Below are 25,019 nucleotides of genomic sequence, written 5' to 3' on the forward strand. Positions count from 1 at the left end.
TTTTAAAAGTCAATACTGGATTACATTATGGTGATGGTCACAATATTACAACACAGAGTATGGGATAACTAAAATATTTGATTTACATCAGTACATTATAGGAGAAAAGGTTCAGTGCAGCACCCACTTAGAAAATAAGTTGGTTATATACATTAAGTAACACTTCAAACTCATTTAAAAATAAACATGATATACAAACAGATATATTCAGAAGAAAACTAAATGAGTGAAATCAGTATTAAGACACGGCAGGAAGGTCTGAAAGGTCAAACAAACTGATATTTCTTGTTCTGAGGAAGCGTCACTCAACCCGAAACGTTAACTGAGTTCTCTTCAAAGAAGCTGCCAGACCCGCTGAGCATTTCAGCAATTTCTGTTTTTGGTTTTGGCATTTCTTGTGGCTACTTCATATTTAAGGTGACAATTTCAAGATGGATGTTTGATAGCTGTACAGAATTTAGTGAGGCCAGCTGCCTTGATACATTTTTAATCATTTTAACATGGTTAAAGGGGCAAAAATACAACTTAAAAGATCCAGAAAGTTGTTGCTGGCCATGCTAAGACTAATATTGTCCCTGACTATGACAACGCTGATAAACAGATAAACATCTTTTGTGAATAGACATTGCTGCAAGCTGAGCAGATTTCACACCAAATACAACTCTGAAGTAATACCTGTTAGGGTTCATTACAATATTTATCATCTGAACATCATGCAACAGGTAATCTCCTCCCCACAGCAACACTTACACAACCACAGTTACAATCTCGGGTACTGAGTCTTGAGCAGCATGTATATTTCAGAAATAATTCCATACAGGATAAGTTTCCATCTTTCCAAATAAACAATTGATGAAATCATACTCTTCTCTGAGGACAATCAAAAACCAGACATTAGCAAGCCACGGATTTTGGTATAGAGATAGAGAATACGGTTTTTGGCACCAACCCTCCACTTTCCATGAGATAGATTTTCCTTCTGATTTATTAATGTCATAGATATCCTCTGCAATGACACGCAATAGCATTACCACTTTGACACTTGAATTGTCCAAGTGATTGTAGAAGATACATCTTAAAATCAAGGGGCAATCTCATACCAAATTTAGGAATTCTAAACATAAAAATTACAGCATTTGTAATCTGCATCACAGGCTTGTTAACTAAATGGACAAATTTCAGCAACTTTCCAATAAGCTATTTGAAAGAAAACCAGTCTTGACCTAAAGTGGTCCCAAAGCCTTAACTATGTCAACTGAATATAATAACTGATGCACATTTATATTCATTTATTTATTAAAGGAAAAGATAATTTATAGGACTGCACAGCGGTGAATGCTCACCCATTGATACTGCAGAAGTTCAACATTTTCTATCCACACTCTGCTTTGTATATAAACACTTATTACTAGAAAAAGGTGGTGCTGGTAGAATGCCTGCAATTGCAGATTGAAAGATTTACCAGTGATTCCTGCAAAGTCAATCAACACTGTCAGGATCAATTGGAATTACCCGGTATGATCCCTACCAGCTTCTGGTGAGAATTAACACATTGTTTTCTTTCATGAAACTGTCAAGAATGACATTGACAAGGTCATTCTCTTAGCACTAGAGAGTCCATTCATAACAGAAGTAATTTCCAATAAGGTTTCTGCTAGACTTGTAGAGCTGTCCCCCATCAACATACCACATGTAAGAAATGTGATTAAGATTGGACAAGAATTCCCCAGGCTGGAAATGTTGCACATATAGAGTGCCATCAAAAATATCACTTACAGCATTTGAGTGTTTTCTTTCCTCCTAGCAGTTAATCTATGCAGGAGATCCTTAGAAAAATGGGTCCCCTGAAATAGGTCCTGCAGCAGTTGTTCAACTGGAACTTCAATAAAAAGAATGGCAGGTGCTCTCCTTTATCACCTTCTCAATGCTAAGCTTTGTGCACTGACTAATAACACTGTGGTCTTCGAAATATAATGTTATAATGATCACAAAACCTACGAAACATAAGCAGAGGTTTCAGTCCTGTGAGTATTTCCATGCTGTATGACTCTATAAATAGTTCCATAACAGGTTCAGAAATGTACTAAAAGATGCAAGGAGCTTTAATAAGACAAATCACCAATACGTTCCCCAGAAAATCTGTGCTTGAATGAAATGGTTCATTTTAAAAATGAACTTTCCACAACTGTATGCAGGAGCACGTGCATAGACAGGCAGGGTGTCTTCAGCAAATGCGTTATTAGGAAAACCTCCATCTGCTGGATCCAGTTCCTCTTCTAGGAAAGGGGAGTTGTCTCATATTCCACTGAAGTCATCTTCAGTGTTGACTACTGCAAAAGAAATGGCTGAGTGTAAGCACATGAACACATGCTGAAGAGAAATTGTATAGATCATCAACAGCAATGTTTCTGTCCGAGTCATGGTCAAATCGGCAGATACTGTACTCAAGAACAAAATCTTGTGCTCCATAAATTATTTGCAATATGCTTTCCAGTTCAATGGCACACCTTCTTACCAGATATGCTGTACTGTGATCACAAACCAAATATGGAGTGATTTTAACTTAAGTAAATGGCAGCAAAACAGTATATGGTGACAGCCTTACATTGTGCTCAGCATCCTCTATTTTGCTAGGAACAGTCTTTCCACTGTCTTTCATTTCAAAGTACCTTTGAAAGTTGGCTGCAAGGAGACTCTCTAGTATATCCAAAGGTGCCGCTTCACCTCTGATACTATGACTCTTCAGGGCAGTGTTTCAAAGGAGTAGACAACAAAATTAAACAATTATGCAGGTTATTTTAAAGCTGAATCTTTACCAGATCCAGAAGCTAGCTTAGTTGTGGAATTCATCTCTTCCCCGTGAAGCATGCACTCCTGCGTTGTAACTGTTTCCCTGCTGGGGATTTGAGGAGAGAAATCCAACTGTGTCTTGCCTGGCACAAGAAAATCCATCAGAATACCAGATATGGGCACAAATGAGTGTAATCTAATCATAACATCAAAGGTCATAAAGAATAATGGGCAATCGGCGTCACCACCTAGGTTCACTTCCATTTCATCAGGAGGCAGACCAGCACAGCACCTAATGGTATCTGGTTTGCAATGTGAGGAATATCTTCAATTAATTCCCCCTTGGCATTTCGTAGCTCAGTGGTTAGCCAATACACAGGCAAAGTCATGCCAAGGCTCAGTACAACAAAGTCACAGCCAACTTGTTGACATGAATTTAGTGAGACTTCATGTTCATGTAGATTCCCTTCATCTGTATTACTGGTGGACCAACCAGAATCAAGAGCATGGTCATTAATCAACATTCCAGTGATGGTTCTGATCTTCATTAAGCCTCTTGTACTTTGGAGATTCACCACCTTGTTGCTTATGGTACAGCAGAAAGCGAACCATCAAGTCTAAAATACAGGTGACAAAAGCCACTTGGCTTGCCTTTGGACATAACTGGACCAAATGAGTTAACTAAGCCCACATAACAAGTTTGAAGTTAGATTGAAATTTGATTAAAAAAGAATCCAATTCTTGATAGATTTTCAGGTTTTTCAACCTTTTATCTTGTTTTCTGAACTTCCTGGATGGAGAAATTATGCAGCCCCTTTGTTTTCATTGCCATCCTGTTCTGAACTCCCTGGGTCCTCCCTGTACCTGCTGGTCTCTCACCTGCAGTTTATAAAAGTACATACTCCAACAGGAGAACCTTGGAGGACCCATGACCCTGGGATGTTGCAGAGAGGCGCTGCTGGCAAGGTTCATTCCAATCAGTAGCAAATACTGGAACCATATGAAAGGGAAATGTTGGCATTTGCAAGTCAGTTGGAGCCAGCAGTGAATGTGATTTTGGCAATGAAGTGCTGAGTGTTAGGATAAGGCAGCAGCTGCAAGCCATACAGGAGCAGGGGGGCTGCAATTTCAGACATCAGGAGCCACTCGGACATGGCGGGCAGGATCACCACAATCAAACCTGAATTTTGTGTAAGAAAATATTGAAGAATTTTCAAACACAAGAGAAAACAGTAAGCACTCTGACCATTTCCACCTCCAGGCCCAACGTAGGTACCCTTGACAGCACATTAACACCTCAGGCAGCCAGCAGTAGGAGGCAAGTGGTCATGAGTCTATAGCTAAGACAGTAGCATCAGCGATGCCAAACAAAATAATGCAGCAGCCAATGATAATCAGGAGCCCTCTGGCCAACTCCTCAAGGCCAAATGCTGACCATTTCCCAGGTGAATCCTCAGGGCTGCTTAAGGGCAAGTGCAATGAAGTAACATTTTCAATTCCACACTAACATTCCTAGCTCTACTAAAGCCAAAGCAGAATTATCACATTGGGCTGGGTAAACTTTGTTCAACTCTTGGCACACAAGGGCTTTTGCCCGAAACGTCGATTTCGCTGCTCGTTGGATGCTGCCTGAACTGCTGTGCTCTTCCAGCACCACTAATCTAGAAACACATTGAAACACATCTAGCCTGCCTGATTCATGGAGCAAATTAGAGAGTCTGATACTGAACTGGAGATGTTTTGTGATGAAAGGAACAATGCAGCCAAGTCAAACTCATTGAATGCAAAACTAGGTAAGGAACTTTACTTCATGCTGCACTTGAATGGTTTCTGCACTCCTGGTCTTACTCAAGGTCAACAGAGACTTTCTCCACTGTATTTTCCATTCCTGCAAAGCAGCAATTCCTGCATGAAATTCTTGCTATCCTAGAGAACTATGTTTGCATCAAGAAAGCACCGAGCAGGACAGGTATCCTGAAGATCAGAACCATCATTGGGATGTGGAAGGTGGTATCCCAGCGTGCAAGGGGAACCTCCACACACAGAGGATACCACCAATAGGATTGGGGAAGGAGATCTGACAAAAGGTAAAGTTCATGGAACAAATAAAAAGATGTGATATTTCAATTATCACTAGCTGAAAGGCACCAACAGGAGCAGTCATTGAACTCAATTCCAAGAAACTGCAGAGATAACCTTTTGTCAATTATAAATGAAATTTTTCACCTAAGGACAGTTGGTCTCATCATTCTAATTGCCCGAGACACCATAAAATACAGCCAACCTGGAACTTGCAGTAAAATACTTCAGACCCCTTTCATCTGCTTACATTCACAGACTAGCTGTCATCTCTTCTAAATCAACCAAACAATGAAACCTGTTACTTTTGTAGGGTTCATGAGATAGCACCATATAAAATAAGGTGTGCCAGGATGAGATAGTCAGTGCTCAACCACACCGTAAACTATTACTACAAGATGGCTGCCCACCCCATACAATACAGTCAGCAAATTTCAGTCACATAATTGAAGACTTGTCACTGTTAATAACTGATGGTATTTGAGGTTGAATAGTTCCTATGAATCTCATAGCTTCAATTATCTGGAAGCTTTACTTTGTTATCTCCATTTATATAGTTTATTTATAGTTTTTGATTTATTATTGTTTTTATAGTTCCTATGTTTGTGTAATTTTTATGGTTTACATAATTGGTGGTTTGTACAGATTTTTATAGTTTTATTGGTTTTGCGCTATGTTGACTTTTTTGCACTATATGGAAAAGTAAGTTAGTTATTTGCATTATGATTTCTTTGTTTTTTGCCTTTTAAAAATGCATTCGTTGCTGATCGTATTCAATGCCAAGTGATACATTTGAGGGTTTCAATAATGCCTTTTGACAGCTTTCTTGAGTTTCATTTCAAAAGATCTGAGGGCTTTCCATATCTGAAGTAAATTGTCCAAGATGTATTTGAGAACTTTGATGATTTGATGCCAATGAGACACTATTCAATGACAAAGATGTCACCATGTCTTTCGTACCTATAAATGCAGTCATTCATCCCAAAGACGAATCTTGATTATTGGGCAATGAAAGCAAAATCAATGCTCAAATTTTCGATAGGGTTGAGTCAGAAGAATAAATTCATATTTATACAATGCATTTTATGGACTTAGATATCCAAAGAATATTACAGTCAAAAAATTTTTTAAATGCGGTCACTACTGTAATGCAAGAAGCACAGTACCCAATTTGAAGCAGCAAGATTTCACTAATAGCAATGAGATAAAAGTCAGACAATCTATTTTATCAATATTGGTTAGACTTTAATATTGTTAAAGACAAACAGGTTGCTTTTCGGTAGAAAATGCCTTGTAACCTTTCTTTTGAATGTAAGAGGGCACATTGAGCTTCAGAGTAACATTTCTTCAGAAATTAAAACTCAAAACTTGTGCAAAGCTGGAGAAAACACCAAGTCCCCCATAGGTTAGTAAGGGAGTTGTGTACTGCTCTGATCCCCTTTTAACACTTTTTTTGATATATAGACAGTCAGAGTCCCATCTTGCTTCAATTATGAGCTTACTTCCACCACACAAATCAGAGTCCTAAACAATTTATAGAAACTGATACCCTGGTTTGGGAGGCAAATAGCACTTAAGACTTTTTTTTAAAAGTTCCTTTCAAAGATAATTAACATAGTATATTACTGGCAAACTGTACTACTCATTTAGGGTCTATACAGTTACAATGAAGACCAAAAAATGTGAAAACCATTCATATAATTGGCACATTTCATTTTTTCCAAACAGATATTTAACATTAGTTATTGCAAGAATTCTGCTTAAACATACCTAAATAAAAGATTGCTCACAGAATCTGAAAACGGCACTGAATTTTCAATATGTTTAGCTCATATTAATACTTTTCCCATTGTTTTCTTTTGAATTAGCTTACAGAACCAAATATATGTGCTGAATTTAAAACAGAAAATGCTGGAATACTCATTAGGTCTGGTTAAAACTATTCTCTCTCAAGTCTCACAACTACAGCCAGATCTTTGTGAACTCTGTGGAGAAACCCAGAAGCCACCTCTCAAACCTCGCAGGTCAAAAGTATCAAAGCCTTATCAGAAACATCAGACCTCCTACACTCATACCAGTTAAGATACTAAGCAACCTAACCAACAGCCCAAGACATGGAGTGCCCAGTCTCGCGACTAGAGGGTGTCCATTTCCCCACCTATGTCAGTCCTACCTTCCCAAACTGACCACTATGGAGCTACAGAACTGATCATGATTCACTCTCTGGACTGCAAAGTCACTGACTCCTTGACCAGAGCAGACATTTTACCATGCTTAGTCCTCTAGGTGGATATTGGAGGCTGCCCTTGACTTAGTCTGCCAGGACCCCTAAATGATTGGTGTTTCCATGAACATCGGTGAGGACTACTCTCCTAAGACTTTAAGACATGACTACTTGCTTGCAGCACATGCACTGTGTTTGCCTTGTAAACTGATGGCGCACAGTACAAGTGGGAGATTAACAGAGCACATTGCTGTACAGCAACATACCCAGCCCTTTACTGAGCAAGGCAAAGGTGTTTGATTGTGTCACTGCACTAATTGCTATAGTAAAGCATAGTGCAAGGAGGCAGGTAGGGACTAAGTGAACAAATGTTTACAGAGCAATCAAGCAGAGTCAAGATGTAGCCTGGTCCAATCTGTGAACTGGGTACCTCTCCATAAAGTGTCCCTGCTGCACACAGTGGTAGCCAGTGTGCCACAGTCTCTGCTTCCAGAATGCCTTGCTAGTGTATCGCACGATGCCATGAAGATCATGGGGAGGTGATAGATACCGGATGCCAATATTAATCATGATATGATGTAACTGGTAACTGTGGATCATGCTCTGAAATGCAGCTTGTTGAGACACAACATGGTGATTGCTTGGAGCAAGTGGTGAGCTGAATCCACCAGGTACATGAAATGCATCTAGTTTTCATGTCAAGTTTTTTTAGTTTGTTTGGTGGGTTTGGTAAGATAAAAAGCTGAATATTAGTGATGTGAGTTAGGTTGTCAACAGGGTGTTTCACAAAGAACAACACCGCTTATGGATAGAAAATTGGTTAACAAGCTTGAAACAAAGCGTCGGAATAAATGGGTCTTTTCTGAATGGCAGGCAGGGACCAGTGGAGTACTACAGAGCTTGGTTTTAGGACCCCCGACTATTCACAATACATTGTAATAATTTATGTAAGAGAATTAAATGTAATATCTCAAAATTTGCAGATAAGACAAAGCTGGGTGGAAGGGTGAACTGTGTGAGGAGGATGCAGAGATGTTCCAATGTAATTTGGACAGGATGAGTGAGTGGGTGAAAGCATAGCAAATGCAGTTTAACATAGATAAATGTGCGGTTATCCACTTTGGCAGTAATCTAAGAAAGATAGATTATTATTTGAATGGCTATAAATTGAGAGAGGGAATGTTCAACAAGACCTGCATGTCTTTGTGCACCAGTTGCTGAAAGTGAGGGCACAGGAGCTGAAAGCGGTAAAGAAAGCAAATTGTATGCTGGCCTTCATAGCAAGAGGATTTGAGGATAGGAACAAGGCTATCTCACTGCTATTATACAAGGCATTGGTGAGACTACACCTAAACTATTGTATGCAGTTTTGGTCTCCTAATCTAAGGAAGGATGTTCTTGGTATGGAGAAAGTGCTGCAAAAGATTTTCAAATTGACTCTTGAGTCAACAAGACTGAGGTATGAGAAGAGATCGAGTCAGTTAGGATTGTAATCACTGGAGTTCAGGAGAATGAGGGATATCGCATGGAGACCCATAAAATTCTAACAGGACTAGACAGGTTAGACGCAGGGAGGATGTTCCAAATGGTGGGAGAGTTTAGGGGTCTAGTTTAAGGATAAGGGGGCAAACCTTTTAAGACTGAGACGAAGAGAAATGTCTTCACATAGAGAGTGGTGAGTCTGTGGAATTCACTCTACAGAAAGTAGTTGAGGCCATAACATTGTATTTTCAATAAGAAGCCATGATTATAATGAATGGCTTGAGGGGTCGAATGGCCTACTCCTACTCCAATCTTAAGTTTCAATATTTAATTGGCAACTTGCCACTGCTTGGTTCACCACAGCATGTGAAAAGCATAAATGATGGCCCAAGTTGCTCCCAACCTCATTAGACTTCTTGGAGAAAGTGAGGACTGCAGATCAGAATCAAAAAGTGTAGTGCTGGAAAAGCACAGTCAGGCAAGCAGCATCTGAGGAGGAGGAGGACAGTCGACATTTCAAGGACGAGCTTATGCTCGAAACGTCGACTCTCCTGCTCCTTAGATGCTGCCTGACCAGCTGTACTCATTAAACTTTTTATCTGATTCTACCATACATCCTGCAATAGCCCATGTTGCTCAGACCCCTGGAAGATTCCTACCCATCAGCACTGTACCACACTAAAGGAAAGGGTTTTAGACATGTCTCCAATTTGGCTATTATCTTCTAAGCACTCTAACCCTACAGCAGTCAACTCCACAGATCCCAGGATTTGGTCATCTCTCCTTTCATGGAAAAAGACCTCAGGATGGCAATGACTTAAGACGCCCAACACAGAAATCACATCCTACTGGCAGGGCTCCACAATTAGATGAAGCTGAGAAAGAAGGAATGTCAGGGAAAACAGCCAATCCTAAGATATGTAGCTTACACAGTCCACTGTACAGCCAAAATGTCAATTTTGAAAATAAAGGGATATCTGATGCAAGATTCTTAGGTGAAATAAATGTACTAGTTTCACTGTATTTTGTTTAATTGAACCAGGAATATTCCTAATTTATATAAATGAGGTATAATTTATATAATTTATCCATAGAGTCAATTTGGATGTTTTCAATCTTTTATGAGTTATTTGGCAAATTGAACATTGTCAAGGCAGGTGTAAGTTTTGCACTGCCATGCAATTCAAAGGATAGTATTTTCTGGTCTGGAAATATTATAATCTAGATTTTGCGATTGGTTTAAGGTTTGACATTAGCAATTATTCATCATTTAAACTACATTCGTAAAACCTTTATAATCATGGTGCCTTACCTTTAATAACTGATTATGCACAAATTTTAATCTCTCTTTAGTGGGTAAGAGAAGGGTACATCTTTTAAACAGCAAGCCTGAATGGGAGAAAACAAAAATTACTATTGCGACTGCACTATGCACAATATGATCGTGTCCTTGGTTTGAAAATGCACAACAATAATTCCAATCCACTTTCAACCTTTTATAGTTTAGATTATCTCAATTGAAGAAGCTATTGAGTGCTACAGTTGGCACCTCCTCCTTCATTAAATTGGGGAAATTAGGAAGGCCACCTATATATGGAACAATTATTAGGGGCAGCAGCATATGGAGGTGAGGGCACAGCAGTAAATGCAAGAATTGAGTATTTGCCTCAGTATACAGGAAATTGATGGAGAATTGCAATGACTTAGTAAGGAGAGCACTAGAACTGGAATAGGGTCCTGGTAAAAGGAAAAAAAATTGGACAGGATGCAGATAGGTTAACGAAGCTGGAATTGTTCTGTTTAGAGAAGTTTGAGAGATTTTGTAAAGGTGTTCAAAGTCACAAGAGAGGATAGAGAGAAGCTGCTGCATTTTGTGAAGGAATCGAGAAGCACATGACACTGATTTCAGGTAGAAAGAACTAAGGTGACATTAGAAAACACTTTTTTATGCAGCAAGTGGTTAGGATCAAGAATGCACTGCCTAGAAGTGGAACCATTTTTCAAAAGGGAACCTGCTTTCAAAAGGGAAATGAATAAAAATGAGAAGATTAAAAACACATATGCAAGTTTATAGGAAAGAGATGGTGGAGTGAAATTAACTGGATTGCTGTTGCAGAGAGTCACTGGGATCTCTGTAGCATGAATAGGGTCTCATTATGTGATGTCATCATTCTCTGATACCAACAATAAACTTCTTTCTCCAGAAACAAGACTGAGGTGACCTGACACAGGTTTTTACAATAAAGAACAAGTTTCAGTAGACATAAAGGTGGTTCCATTTGTAGGGGAGTCCAAGGGCAGTCACAAATATAAAATAGTCACTAATAAATACAGTAAGGAATTCAGGAAAATCTTCACTTATACTGGAGAGAATGTGAAACTCATTACCACATAATTGAGATAAACATCAGACAATCAGAAAATAGTGCAGACTAAGGGCAGATGTGGGTGCAACAGATCTCATCAGCTGTTAGACAGCTGGCAAGAGATTCATGTTGTCTCTTTTGGGGTAGGTCCATCAAACCATGAGTCAATGCAAGCAGTGAAGAAGTCAGCGGCAGGCCTTTACCCAGGACCCAGAATCCAGAGGTGGAGGTCTTGACCATCGAGAGTTGCTGGCCAGTCAAAAGTCAACAGATATGTTGTTCAGCAGTGCCACAGCAGAAATGATGAATGACATCCACCAAAGGCCCAGGATGGAGATGCAACCCATGCCACAGGCATGTAATGATGGGATGGGTTTTGTGGAGTTAGGCTGCAGGGTAGATAGGTTTAAGGGAGGCTTGGCAACAAGGACGTGGATGCGGTTTTTAGTGATCCTCCATCTTCCCAATAATGGATCTCTCAATCAGCCATTTCTGGGACATAACAGGCAGGCCTCTACAAGTTTACTTGTCATGCACACCATCTAGTGACAGAGCTTCCCGAAACTGGGTCAGTAACAGCATTCGGGGAAGAGACCCTTAAGTGAGCACCAAGTGTCCACTTTACATGCCTCATTCAGTGGGAAATTGTGAAGCTCAACAGCTAATCTTCTAATCCCTTATTTAATTGGAGTGTATGTGGGAAAATAGCAAACTGCTATCCCACCTCCAAACACACCATGGGTGAGGGCAAAAGATTCTGACTTTGCAGGGTGAGACAAACTAGATATTAGGAAGAAGCTGATGTGAAGCAAAAACACCAACATGGACCTATTGGGCCAAATGCCCTTAGTCTGTGCTGTAAATTCTATGCAATTCTACAAATGACTCTCCTTTAAACTCTGCATCCCGAGATTAGGAAAGTTCAGACCAGGTCCACACTCCTAACTGGTATTTAGTGATCTTTCTGAAGTTATTACTCATAGTATATAATTATTTTTTCTGATAATTACACTCAAAATCCAGAGATGGAATAAAAGGCCAAGAATTCTGTTTGAAATTGGTGTAACCCCCTGTCAATTGTCTGTACATATGTTGTGAGAGCTGAATTGGGCTGAGGTCTGATGCATCCTAAACAACCAACTATCAAATAACCTGCCAATTTAACCATCTGCAGTTATATATTACGAAATCATGTCAATCTAAATACGGGAGATAGTTTTGTCTATTTGTTTCTGTCACAGCTAATCCCAGACTGGAACTACACATTATTGTGCCATTTTGCTCCTTTTTTGCTGTTCATTAAGTATATTTAAGACAGAAATAGATAAGTTTTTGACTGTGAGGGGCATTAAGGTTAATGGGAAGAATGTGGGAGAATGGGGTTGAGATACTTATCAGCCAAGACTGTATGGCGGAGCAGACTTGATGGGCCAAATGGCCTAGTTTCCACTTCTATGTCTTATGGTCTTTTTTTGTATTTTTCTTTGTCAAGAACCTTTTAAATTTTATAAGATGAATCAGCCCCTTTACCTACTTGCATGAAAATAAATCTAAAAATCTAATTTCTCCTTTTCTGCTTCTATACACGCTAAACTTCTTCTTTATATGAAATGTGCCAACTGAACTGGAAGCAGTTTTGTCAATGGATCAGTACTCCAGAAAACTGACCTTCACGTGTAGAGAAATAAAAATGATTTCCAGGTTTACAGGATGGTCTTTAGAACCATTCAGTATGCCTTACCCTGTAATAAGGTGTTACCTAAGGATCTGTAGTGTTCCATCGCAATTGATTTCTTGGAAATATCAGTCGAGTGGAATCCTTCCAATAAAAGCCGTTTGATTCCAGATGATGTGCTGATATAACCTACAATCTGAGTGCCAACCACTTTTGACACCATGCTCAAAATACTGATATCTGTCACTGAGAAAAAAAAGTGAATAAAATAAGGTATCATATTTGATCATTACATTATCATATGACAATATATTCTTTTTACAGAATGTAAAAAGATTCTTCATTTGGTCTCCTTTGTTGTGCACAGACCCATCCATGTCCTGCCACCAAGGACAACAAAGCAATTTACTTCAGGCATCCTAACAATGTGCAGTGTTAGAAGGCCTGAAGCTGCACATTTGCCATCAAACGTAGCAAAACTAGACCAGAAATATAGGAAAAAGTAATAATAATGTTCGAATTGTTGCCGTGGTTAGAATTCTTTGTAGCATGTCCAAATAGTCATTTTTCATGTCTGAACTGAGGCAGTGAGATTGAAGAGGCTAATTGCCTCACAGCACCAGAGACCCGGGTTCAATTCCTGACTCGGGCGATTGACTGTGTGGAGTTTGCACATTCTCCCCGTGTCTGTGTGGGTTTCCTCCGGGTGCTCCGGTTTCCTCCCACAGTCCAAAGATGTGCAGGTCAGGTGAATTGGCCAAGCTAAATTGTCTGTAGTGTTAGGTAAAGGGGTAAATGTAGGGGAATGGGTGGGTTGCGCTTCGGCAGGTCGGTGTGGACTTGTTGGGCCAAAGAGCCTGTTTCCACACTGTAAGTAATCTAATCTAATCTAATTAAACATCAGCTCCGCCATACAGTCATGGCTGATAAGTTTCTCAACCCCATTCTCCCACATTCTTCCCATTAACATCAGCTTCATTAAGTACAATAAATTACCCAGTGTGGTACTGAGCCTAAAGACCAGAAAGATCGCAGGTTTGATTTCCATTGCCTAGAAGTAAATTGCCTCCACTGTACCTGGGTTACGACAGAGTGAAAAAGAATTTAGGTTTCCTTCTCTTGATTAATATTTAGTGGACCAAGATGGAACATTTGTATGTATGTGGACATTGAGTGAGATCACAGCAAAGCACGGCTCTAATACCCTTGACAATCAAATTGTTGACTATTACCATTCAGGTTTGTCTGTAACACACTACTAAAGGGCTGCCTAAGGAATGTAGTTCATCACAGTATGAACCCAAGTTCTTTATAAGAGAAGTGAAGAAATTCTGACAGTTAGGAAGTCTGTAAAAGGAGCATGGGAGGGGGTGGGGATTGGGGACGTGGGTCCAATGATTTTCTTAAAAGTATTGTGTTAATTATACCTGAAAGATAACACAACACCTTGTGAAAGATTTCAATTGGTATTATCTGGAAGTAGCCACAGTTATACTGTAGGTGAAAACTTTCCAGTCTGTCACCATTCTTCTTGGATTGCAAATGTCTGCAACTTCTTCTGTACTTCTGGTTTGGAATCAAGGTGAAAGCATTTATCCCCAAAGGCACCTCGTCTCTCTCCATGGCTTTCATCTGTTATATGTGAAGGAAACAGTTGTATTACAAGACAAGCAAATTCAGTTTCCAACTACTTGTTTTTCCTTTCCTCATCTCCTAAGATATCTCCCTATTTTTCCTGAAGATGGCAACTCAGATGGAGTATAATGATCAGAGGTCCTGTTATTTTTCATCCAAATAGTAATTCATCATAGACATAGTTTCAAGAGGATATTTTTGGAGTAAATTCACAATGCAAAGTTTAGCACGCTTAACTTAAACTATTTCTGGAAAATAATACGTCTGAAATATTTTCAGATTCCTTGAAGACCATAACATGAGCACACTTATGTCTAAGGATTTCTTTCTCACTACTATGACAGACATACAACTAATTTAAGCAAAGGGATTCTAAAACAGATGGTTTCTAACTGAGAGCTGTGAACACTAGAGATCCAGAGACATCCCAGGGAATCCATGAAATAACAAAGCAGTGGCCACAGGTTGGCATGATGCCAGCCAGATGGTGAAGGTGAAGGTGGAGTGCAGCCACCACATGTGCAATGCAGACTGGACTGACAGTATCATCTGACAGGGGAACATGTATTGAGCAAGGTGGCATGGAGATCACCATTTAAACATTCAATTATTGAGGTTGGCAATGACTACCAGTCAAATTTGGCCTTGCTCAGTCACAGATGTTGAGTACCAGATAATTTACAGTATGAAACAGGTACACCCACTTCACCTTTTCAGTGAGTAAATACCCATTCACTTAAAAAAGCATTATTAAATCATTCTTTTTAAGCAGCACTTTATCAGTAGTGTATTGTATAGTAATTTGGAGGAATTGGAGTTCTGGGATTGCTTATGCATTTGAATGGGGATTCTATACTTAAGCAGTTGAGAGTCATGGCCTTAAAACAGAAATGGCCAAGCACACTAATATTTCTCCATAACTGCAGTTTCAACACTAGAGGAGAGCACTCTGCTTGTTTGAAGATTTCACAATATAGAATCAAAGATCAATTACTTCACTCTATTTAGAACTGTACCCTTAACTTACACTCTCTCCTCATTCACCCTACCAAAATGTAAATCTTCACTTTTTGATATTAACTTTTATCTATTCCAGGTCAGTGACCTTTTCATCAGTGTGTCTATGACCTCTTGAAGTCTCTGAAGATTCTTCTCAAAGTTCACAACATTTCCAAGTGTGGTGGTCATCTGCAAATTTCAAACTTATGGCTGTACATTCAAATCTAAGTCATTAATAAAGTTCAAGAAAAGCAATGGTCCTAGTATGGATCCTTGGGGAACACAGTAGCTAAGAATTCCGACAGAAATGATTATGTTTTTGAATATTTACCTCAGACATTCTTCTTATGCTCAGCATCAATGACCACCCCTGCAGGCAAGTTCTCATTCCCTTTGAACTGTAGCAAATCTCTGCATGGCCAATAGCTATACTGCAGTGAGCCCAGAAGTCAAAAATGAATAGTTGTCACCATTTTCAGAGATCATGTAATTTCCTTTACTTCCAAGCACACCAGGATAAATATGACTAGATAATAGTTTATGCTACACACTAACAATGACTTTAATGTTGAGAAGCTTGAGCAATAGGGGCAAAATTAAACAGCTGAACTATCTCTGCACAAAATATAGAAATAACAAACAATTCTGAATGATATAACAATGTAAAATGAGATCTGAAATACAGACCGTGGCCATAACCTTGGGTTTGTTGCTAACCTTCCCTGAAGTTACTCTGCCTGTATATTTCTGATGGCTTCTTAAGGACCTAACAACTGTTCTTATACTCCCAAGGCAACCCCTCAAAATTCCTTTCAGCTTTGTATGGGAGAAAGAAAATCAAAAGGTATCTCTCAAATTCAGACATAGTTGTTAAACATACAATTAACACGAAATACGTTTGTATTTGAATTGAATACTTTTGCTTTTCTTCCTCAAAACATATTGACTGTTTCCTAACATAGTGAATGAATTAAAATCTCCCAAATATAAAATAATATTAGCCATGTACATTTGCATATGAAACATCCCTTAAATATAAAAACAGACACTTCACCATATTTATCAGCCAGATTTCTTATTTATTATATTAAACTCGACTTCAAGCCACACATAGCATATTTAAAAAGGAAGCAGTTTAGCTAACTCACCTGAAACAAAAATGAAAATTAGTTCATTTTTGACATTATAAACATGAATTATTTCTATCACTTCAGTGACTGGAGTGCTAACAGGTGTTCCTATGCTGCTTAGATGGCTGTTCTCTTGGTGAGACTACAGTATGGAAACAGGCCCTTCGGCTAAACAAGACCCTCTGAAGAGTAACCTACCGGACCCATTCACCTATCCTATATTTACCCCTGACTAATGCACCTAACACTATGGGCAATTTAGCATGGCCAATTCACCTGACCTGCATGTCTTTGGATTGTGGGAGGAAACAAGAGCACCTGGACAAAACCCACGCAGACATGGGGAGAATGCACAAACTCCACACAGACAGTCACCCGAGGCGGGAATCAAACCCGGGTCCCTGGCATTGAGGCAGCAGTGCTTTCCACTGAACTACCATGCCACCCATATGAAGATGATAAATAAGGTCAGCCAGAGGCTCTTCATGCCTGTACTGCCATTCAGTACAATTAATTTGTGTTTCAACTGAACTCTTTCTTGCTCCCCTCAATGCTTCATTCCGAGAGACCAAAGAACAATTTTGTTTCAGTTTTAAATATATTCAATGATGAAACATCCACAACTCTCTGGGGTAGAGAATTTTAGAAAACCACAATCATTTGAGTAAAGAAATCTCTCCTTATCTCAGTCCTAAATAATTGACCCTTATCTGAGACTGCACTCTCACGTTCTAGACTTCCCAGCCAGAGGAAGCCTCAAAAGGACTGAACCTACCCAGCCCCTGAACAAGATCAGAATTGATGAGAAAGTTGGAAGAATCATGTGAGATGCGCAGTGAGGACAGCTTCCTGACATTGGTGAGTAAAGGACCCCTTTTCTAAAAGGCACTGAATGGAGAAAGCTAGTGAGTGGCAAGAGGCCAGTTAGCTTGAATTAACATCTCATTATATTATCATGCCTCATTGATTTGCAGTTTCCCATTCTTCCACCCATTGGATAGAAATTAGATGGCATCAGTTTCCAACATGAAAGTTTGAGCAGCTACATTATAATTTCATCTTGCTACATGCTCCTCTAGATCTCTCTCGCTCACCAACATCTCAGGGCATGCTCCATGCACTGCAATCACAAACAATATGCATCCAGCAGTTCTCACCAGCAAAGCAGGGTGCCAATTGCCCAATTTAGTTGACAGTCAATTTCAGGTAAGATTCAGCCTTCAATGTCCACATTATCAAGTGCCTCAGAATTAAATAATTATCATCTAATTCTTGCAAAGTCCAGAGAATAAGAAATTACTAATCATTGAGAAGAAATAATAATGCAACCCATATAGAGATTAAAGATAAGAGGTGAGTCCAAACTGATTACAGTTTAAGAAATACAGATTAGTCTCCGATTTGTCCATAAGAGCAGATTCTAAGACATTGTTATAGAATGGCACCAGTGGCATTTATATTGGCAGTTTATCCTGAGATTTTTGGTTTCAAAGGTTTAGTGAAATACCTTTTGTCCTATCTCATTTTGAACTGGGTGATAGCACTCAGTGATATAGAGTATTTCCCTTTCTTTACCAGCAGCACAGAGGTGTTTAAATGGCTGTTATAAAAAAAAGTGTGGCCCTCACAGTAACTAGTCCACACACTCAGACATCAGGCCAATAAAATACACAGATCAGTGTTGCAGTCGGTTTTAACCTTTTTTTGTATATCATGGAGGGTGAACCAGAAAGAGGTGGCTTTCTGCTGACAGGAAAGATAGTCAACCCTCTTGTTACCTATTCTTGTTCGGTCTCTGCCTGCTTGAGGTTTCCCTGACATTTTATATCTGCAACATTCCACTGGTTTCACAAAAGACTTTGCCAGACAGTCACTGAATTTATATGCGCAATTTACCTTTACGAGCAGCAGTCCTTTTTTTAAAAAATACTTTGGAATTAAAAGTTAAAAAAATCTAGAGCACTTCAGGCTTCTGATCTGTTGTTGTAACACATATTATTACCTAATTTTGCCTGATTTATATATACTTTGCTCCAGGCGGTGTAGAGAAACTAGGTGTTGACAAGTTCCAACAAGACTGAGCAGTGACTTCTCTGGGTATCTACCATGACTAGTACTCCCCAATATCTCAAGGCACACTCCATGGGCAGCAACTGGCTGCATCCTCTGTCCACTGAGGTTGGGACTAGGCCAGCAGCAGCCTCATCACATTATCATAGCATATCTCTGATTCATTTATAATATAGGGTGCCACTTCAAAAATGCACTTTGGAGCTCACCAACACCTTTTATTGTAATGCTACTGCCAGGGTGCTTTGCACGCAGAGACACGCAATCATCTTGTGTATCAGAACAGGATTCTACTCTGGACTTGTGGCTTGCATTCTTAGTGCTCATTCACTTTGCACCTACTTGGATGCTCACAGCATCTCTGCCTTACCTTCTTGTGCAATGGCGCCTCATTCAGAATTTAAAGTCTCAATACTTCTGACTTGCCTTTCTTTTTAGTGCAGACACAAAGCCAGGCAACTTGTTACATTTGCCAGTAAAATGGCAGAAGATCCATAGCTGATCGACTTTAATGAAATGTCCGTCAGATGAGAAAGAGGCAGCGGCACAGCCAAATAATGTCTTGGGACAACATGATAAAATTATGGTAGAATTATGCAGCATTAAAAATGTACAACATTGTTCAGTAGGTATGCGTTAGAACGTCATGACATGAGGCCCAGCGAATATTGTTACGACGATGTGAGTGTACTGTACCTTTAAGAGAGTTAAAAGCTAGCAGAACTACCTGACACAGCACCTAGTGTTCTGAACAAGATATAGTGTAACATTTGGTCGAACAATTCAATCACTAGTTGCCTGGAGTCGACAAAACAAATTCAAATTAGGCCAATCAGTTTAAATCAAGTTTGAATTTAGTGTATTGATAATCTTAAAAGCCAATGGCACAATCCAATGCTTTGGAGATATAAGAGTGGGGAAAACTGAACAGTTGGGAGGAGAACTGCCAAGCCACCCGCATCTGCAGACTGCCCAGAGAATAGCTCTCTTAAAAGGTATCATTATCGATCAGTAGCCTGTGAAACAGAAATCCCTAAGAAGAAGACGACGAAAAGGCAAAGTAAGATATAAAGAGAAGTTTCAACATCTGGCTGGTTTTGAAAATTTGAATTTTGATAAATCTTAATCAGGGGTTTTAATCGGACTAGTATTGGAGAAGGGAAAATAAAACATTGGTTAGAAGAAGGAGTTGTCAATAGTTGTCAGTTAATTATTCTGTTATACTTTAAGAATTAAAGTTGTTAATTTTTACTTTAAATAGTTCTTGACCTCTCAAATTTTCAAAGATTACTGTACAGGATAATTTTTTTCTGTGTTGCTGGCTTAAATTTACGCAGGCGAGTTTACCCCATGACATAACAATATGCAATGCAGTACTTTTTTCTACGGTGACCAATGAGATCCATAAGATGTCTTCTCAACATGAGGGTACCATGCTTGCTCATGTCTGGGAGTTTGTTGCATTAAAGTGCTGATAAGGCACCACTTAATCCTTGCAAGCTTTGCTCTGGACCACTGGAGAATGCGACAAGGGTATGCGATGAATGAGAAGGATCTTCGAGAGCCACAGCATTGTATCAGGTAGGAAATAGGGATGTTTATAAGGAGGAACAGCACCTTCACTGTACTACAGTGCAACTTTGTTAGTCACAGTAACTGAGACAGAACTTCTTTGATGACTGTTTTCAATCGAATTGTGTAAGATGAAGTCATCATTTACTAACCGGATTGACGCTGAAGAGTCACATCTCCTGTTGATTTCCAAACCCATTTTTGAGTTTGTTCAATCTTTGGTTTCCCTGTTATGGAATCCTAGAGTTATACAGGATGCAAACAGAGTTGAGAGTGTGGTGCTGGAAAAGCACAGCAGGTCAAGCAGCATACAAGGAGCAGGAGAATCGATGTTTCAGGCATGGGCCCTTCATCAGGATGAAAATAGACCCTTCCATCCAACCAGTCCATGCAGAACTTAATCCCAAACTAAACTAGTCCCACCTGCCTGCTCCTGGCACATATCCCTCCAAACCTTTCCTATTCATGGACTTATCTAAGTGTATATTACCATTGTAATTGTGCACATATCCATCACTTCCTCAGGAAGTTCATTCTACATGCAAACTAGCGTCTGTGTAAAACATATGCCCCATGCTTTTCTAAATCTCTCTCTTCTCACCTTAAAAATATGCCTCCTAGTCTTGAAATCCCTCATTCAAGGGAAAAGAGATCTCCCATTGACCCAAACTATATACTGATTTTATAAACCTCTGTAAGATCATCTCTCAACCTCCTATGCTCGTGAGAAAAGTCCCAGCCTATCCAACCTTTCTTCATAACTCAAACCTTGCAAAGCCACAACAACCTCTAAATGTCTTTTGAACCTTGTCTAGCTTAATAATATCCCTCCTATAACTGGGCGACCACAACCGGACACAATACTCCAGAACAGGCCTCACCAACATCCTGTACAACCTCAACATGACTTCCCAACTTATCTATTCAAAGGTCGAAGCAATGAAGGCAAATGTGCCAAATGCCTTCTTAAACTTCCTGTCTGCATGTGATGCAAATTTCAAAGAAATAGGTATCTGAACCCCTAAGTCTCTCTATTCCACAACACTACCTAGGGTTCTCTTTCAATTGTATAAATCCTGTCCTTGCTTGTTTTACCAAAATGCAATACCTCGTATTTACCCAAATTGGAGTCCATCTGCCACTCCTCAACCCACTGACCCAAATCGATCAAGATCACTTTGTTATCTTAGATAACCTTCTTCACCGTCCACTAAACCACCAATTTTGGTGTCATCCGCAAACTTACTAACCATGCCTTCTATATTCTCATCTAAATCATTTATATAAAATGACAAAAAAGGGATCCAGCACCAATCATCTTGGATCACCGCTGTAACAGGCCTCCAGTCCGAAAAACAACCCTCCTCCATCACTCTGTCTCCTACCATTAAGCCAATTTTGTACCCAATTGGCAAGTTCACCCTGAATTCCATGTGATTTAACTTTACTAATTAGTCTACCATACAGCTTTACTGAAGTCCAAGTAAACAACGTCAACTGGTCTGGTCTTCTACCTCAATGCCACTTTCCCACACTAACTCCACATCCCTTAAAGTCCAGAAACCTCTCCATTTCTGCCATGAGCATGCTTAAGGTTTGAGCTTCTACAGTCTCTGGTGTACATAATTTCAAATTTCACGAATCCCTAAGTTAAGAAATTCCTCCTCATCTCATCATAAATGGCCTACTTCTTATCCTGTGTTTATGTCCCTTGGTTCAGGCAATAGCATACATCATTCAAGAATTTTATAAGTTTCACTGATAACATTTCTCGTTCTCAAAACTTTAGGAAATACAGACCCAGCATATTTTTACATGCCCCATAATGATTCAGTCTGCACAGAGAAATTATTTTCTTCTCCCTTTGCCCACATGGTTTTCCTAAAATATAATAATTTAAATTAGATGATCATGTTGTGCTTTGCATTTATGTCATTACTGTTTTATTTCTGAATACAGTCCCTATTCTTTGCCACAAATCATTGACTGACAGGAACAATAAACAGAAAAAGAACTGACATTTGAATCCTTTTCTGTAATGCGTTCACAGCAGTAATATCAGGAGTATCGAGATTTGTGATCACCTACCTTGTCAACTACAGCGATTGTCCAACCTAGCAAGATCAAAAGGGAGGGACAGGGATGAAGGAAAAATTAGACACGATGCAAATAAAGAAAACTAATATTTCTATTAGTTAACCTATCTATGGACAATTAATGACTTTGTAAAGCATTCAAAAATCTGACAGGTTTGAAAGGCAGTTTAGAAACATCACTTCAAAACATTGTAACTACAGTGTTACAGGAAACAGTTTACAAACAGAGTTTCCATAATATTTATACCTGCAGTTTTAATGTTATGTATTAACATAATTCCATGGTCAAAAAATATGACAAGGTTAAATAAGAGACGCAAAACCAGCTAACGTTGCTATAATTGGTATTTATGTAACTTTTTTAACACCACAAGCAATCCAAACATAATTCACATAATCGTTATTTAAATATGATCCTGGGCCTCATAACAGATACAAATGCTGCAGATATTCTGAAATAGAAATCAAAAATTCTTAAAACACTAAGCCAGTATGGCAGTCTATCCAGCGAGGGAAAAACATTTCAGTTAATTCAATTTTCACCAGAACTGTGGGAAATTAAGGATGCAAGTCAAGTAGGAAGAGGATGAAATAACAATGTGTAGTCAGCCTCCTGCACTGTTCTAATGAATTTTGAGGATCAGCACATCATCATCATCATCCTATTTGGCAGTTCACAGCCCTCCACATTTAACAAGTCTTGGATGAACTGGAAAATATATCAATGGTGCAACTTGGCCAGATCACTGCAGCCTATGGACACATATTAAGTGTCCAGTAAGTATTTAAATGTCTATAAGACTGCAATGAGGACCTTATGCAAAATTTAACCATAACATCCAAAAATAGCATTTTGCATTAAAATTGAATTTACTTTAGATTGCGAATTTAAAAAGGCCAATGCAAACGTTGAAATATTTTCAATTCTTCACAGCACACATTTTGAAAGAAATGACTTATAACATCTGGATTTTTTTTACCCAATGTGAACAATTTTTAAATGCCTTTCATTTCTTAAAATCATGCCTTTTTATTTTATTCCTCACCTTTCTTTCGGTTTAAGTAGTGTCTCCTAACCTAAATGGGGTTCGTTTCTTTCTGTTTATCTTGATTTCTTTGGAAGGTAAATATTGTGACTAAAATTACGACATTTGAGTAGTCGATAACGAGCAAAACACCACAGTGTCTGGGTTTCTGGCACCTCCGCCTCGTGCTTACGGACAACACCCGGCCTACCACCTTCCCGCCCAAACGCAGCCGACCAATCAACATGGAGTCGCGAGCTGAACCCGCCCTCAGAACAATATGATTGGACACTCTCCGTGGACTGGTTTGTCTGGTCCCGAGCCGTGTCTCCGCTTTGTCATTCGCTTGCCGGACGTCAATCGGTCTGAGCCCAGCGGCGATTGGGTTCTTAAGCCGTCGATCAGCCGTCAAGCGGAAGGGGGTGACGCGCTCTATCCCGTCGTTTTTTTTCCCCTTTCTGGCCCGTCCGCTTTCTGTTTTTCTCCCTCAAAATACCGTAAAACAAAGAACATTTGTGGCGCTGTGGTAATGTCCCTACAGCTGAACCAGTAAGGCAAGTGTTCAAGTCCTACCTATTCCAGGGACATGGAATAACATCTCAGAACAGGCTAATTAGGAAAAGACATAAAATCACAGGATGCTTGAAATCTGAAATAAAAACAGAAGCTTGGTGGATCACCAGCATCTGTAGATAGAGGAAAATAGAATTAACATTTTGGAGTCCAGTCGCCCTTCTTCTTAACTGAAACAAAATAAAGCAATAACCATTTTTTTCCCTTTATGTGTTTAAAATCCTGAGAAATGATATCTAGTGAATCAGAAATTGCGAGAGAAACTCTTAAGGTCAAAAACAGAACTGGTCACTGGATATGAAACATTCGCTCTGCTTTCTCACCAATGCTGCCACACGTGCTGAGCTTCTCTAGCAATTTATATTATTTCAGGTTCCCAGCATCTACAATTCTTTGTTTTACTTTTCTGAAAAGGGTCACTGAACTCAAAGTTAATTCTGATTCTTTCTCTACAGATGCTGCTCTGACTTGCTAAGTTTCCCCAGCACTTTCTGCTTGTATGTGTCTCTCTCTCTCAATACCATCTGATTTTCCTGGAATCTTAAAATAAAATTAGGCGTATCGTCACATGAACTCAAGTTACAAAGAATAGGAGGACAGTGAAAGGGTACAATGTAGCTGTGCCATCTTAATTACAAATTTTATGTACAAAAATAGAGAAAATAAAGAAAAAAGGTACACCGCATTACAGATATACATAGTATGGGTTGGGAAAATATGAAATAAAGCTAAAAAGATAGATATTGCAGGCTTTCTGTAAGGGTCTCCATGTGCTCTGATTAGGCTCCATCAATTCCCAACCAGTATCCATCTTTGCTCCAGGCCCAATGGCCACAAGTCCTCGTGTAAAAGGGTTGTTATCTCGTTTTGTTACTGTTTTATTACAACTCTGAAGAAGTGTCACTGATCTCAAAATGTTAATTCTGCTTCCACACATGCTGCCAGACCTGCCATGTTTCTGCAGCACTTGTTTTGTTTCAGATGTCCATAATCCACAGTTGTTTTGTTTTATAAAAAGGCAATGTTTGTTTCCGAATGTTTGAAGGGGCAATTTGAAAGGTAAAACTGTAAGTTCCAAGTTATCTGTCTCCATTTGCTTTTGCATCTTTAATCATATAAAAGGCAATGATGCTTTATTTTATTGTTTTATATTGTCTTATTTCAATGCTGAAGGGTCACCTGTTTAGTTTCAGATAACCAGCAGTCGCGGTCTTCTTTATTTCGTTTAATAAAAAGGTAATGATTACTGATGTGTCGGAGTGAGGGTCCAAATTGAAATTTAAAACTACAAGTCCCAAGAGGC

At 39.2% G+C, this 25,019-nt stretch overlaps 1 protein-coding gene across 2 annotated transcripts; it reads right to left on the reverse strand.

Annotated features, from left to right (window-relative positions):
- Positions 1 to 44: 44 nt before the first annotated feature.
- On the reverse strand, positions 45 to 23,358 carry LOC140489313 (F-box only protein 47-like). Of its 2 annotated transcripts, XM_072588721.1 has the most exons (8): positions 23,165 to 23,358; positions 22,111 to 22,136; positions 20,175 to 20,262; positions 15,582 to 15,681; positions 14,044 to 14,248; positions 12,683 to 12,862; positions 9,888 to 9,964; positions 45 to 2,330 (listed from the first exon to the last, which is right to left on the reverse strand). In XM_072588721.1, the coding sequence occupies exons 3-8, from the start codon at positions 20,219 to 20,221 to the stop codon at positions 2,328 to 2,330; spliced, it is 612 nt and encodes a 203-aa protein (XP_072444822.1). In that variant the 5' UTR covers positions 20,222 to 20,262; positions 22,111 to 22,136; positions 23,165 to 23,358; the 3' UTR covers positions 45 to 2,327. The 2 variants fall into 2 exon arrangements, with proteins under 2 accessions (XP_072444822.1, XP_072444823.1); XM_072588722.1 differs by lacking the exon at positions 9,888 to 9,964 and having other exon boundaries at positions 12,701 to 12,862.
- Positions 23,359 to 25,019: the final 1,661 nt, after the last annotated feature.

The sequence above is a fragment of the Chiloscyllium punctatum genome, chromosome 18, assembly GCF_047496795.1.
Source record: "Chiloscyllium punctatum isolate Juve2018m chromosome 18, sChiPun1.3, whole genome shotgun sequence".
Classification (NCBI taxonomy): Eukaryota; Metazoa; Chordata; class Chondrichthyes; order Orectolobiformes; family Hemiscylliidae; genus Chiloscyllium; species Chiloscyllium punctatum.

Excerpts from the sequence above, each read along its gene's own strand:
- LOC140489313 (XM_072588721.1), bottom strand. The coding sequence starts at position 20,221 with ATGGGTTTGGAAATCAACAGGAGATGTGACTCTTCAGCGTCAATCCG. Across the intron at positions 14,249-15,581 it reads GCATAAGAAGAATGTCTGAG|ATGAAAGCCATGGAGAGAGA; the intron begins GTAAATATTCAA and ends CACATATAACAG. Across the intron at positions 12,863-14,043 it reads GGTGTTGTGTTATCTTTCAG|TGACAGATATCAGTATTTTG; the intron begins GTATAATTAACA and ends TTTTTTTCTCAG.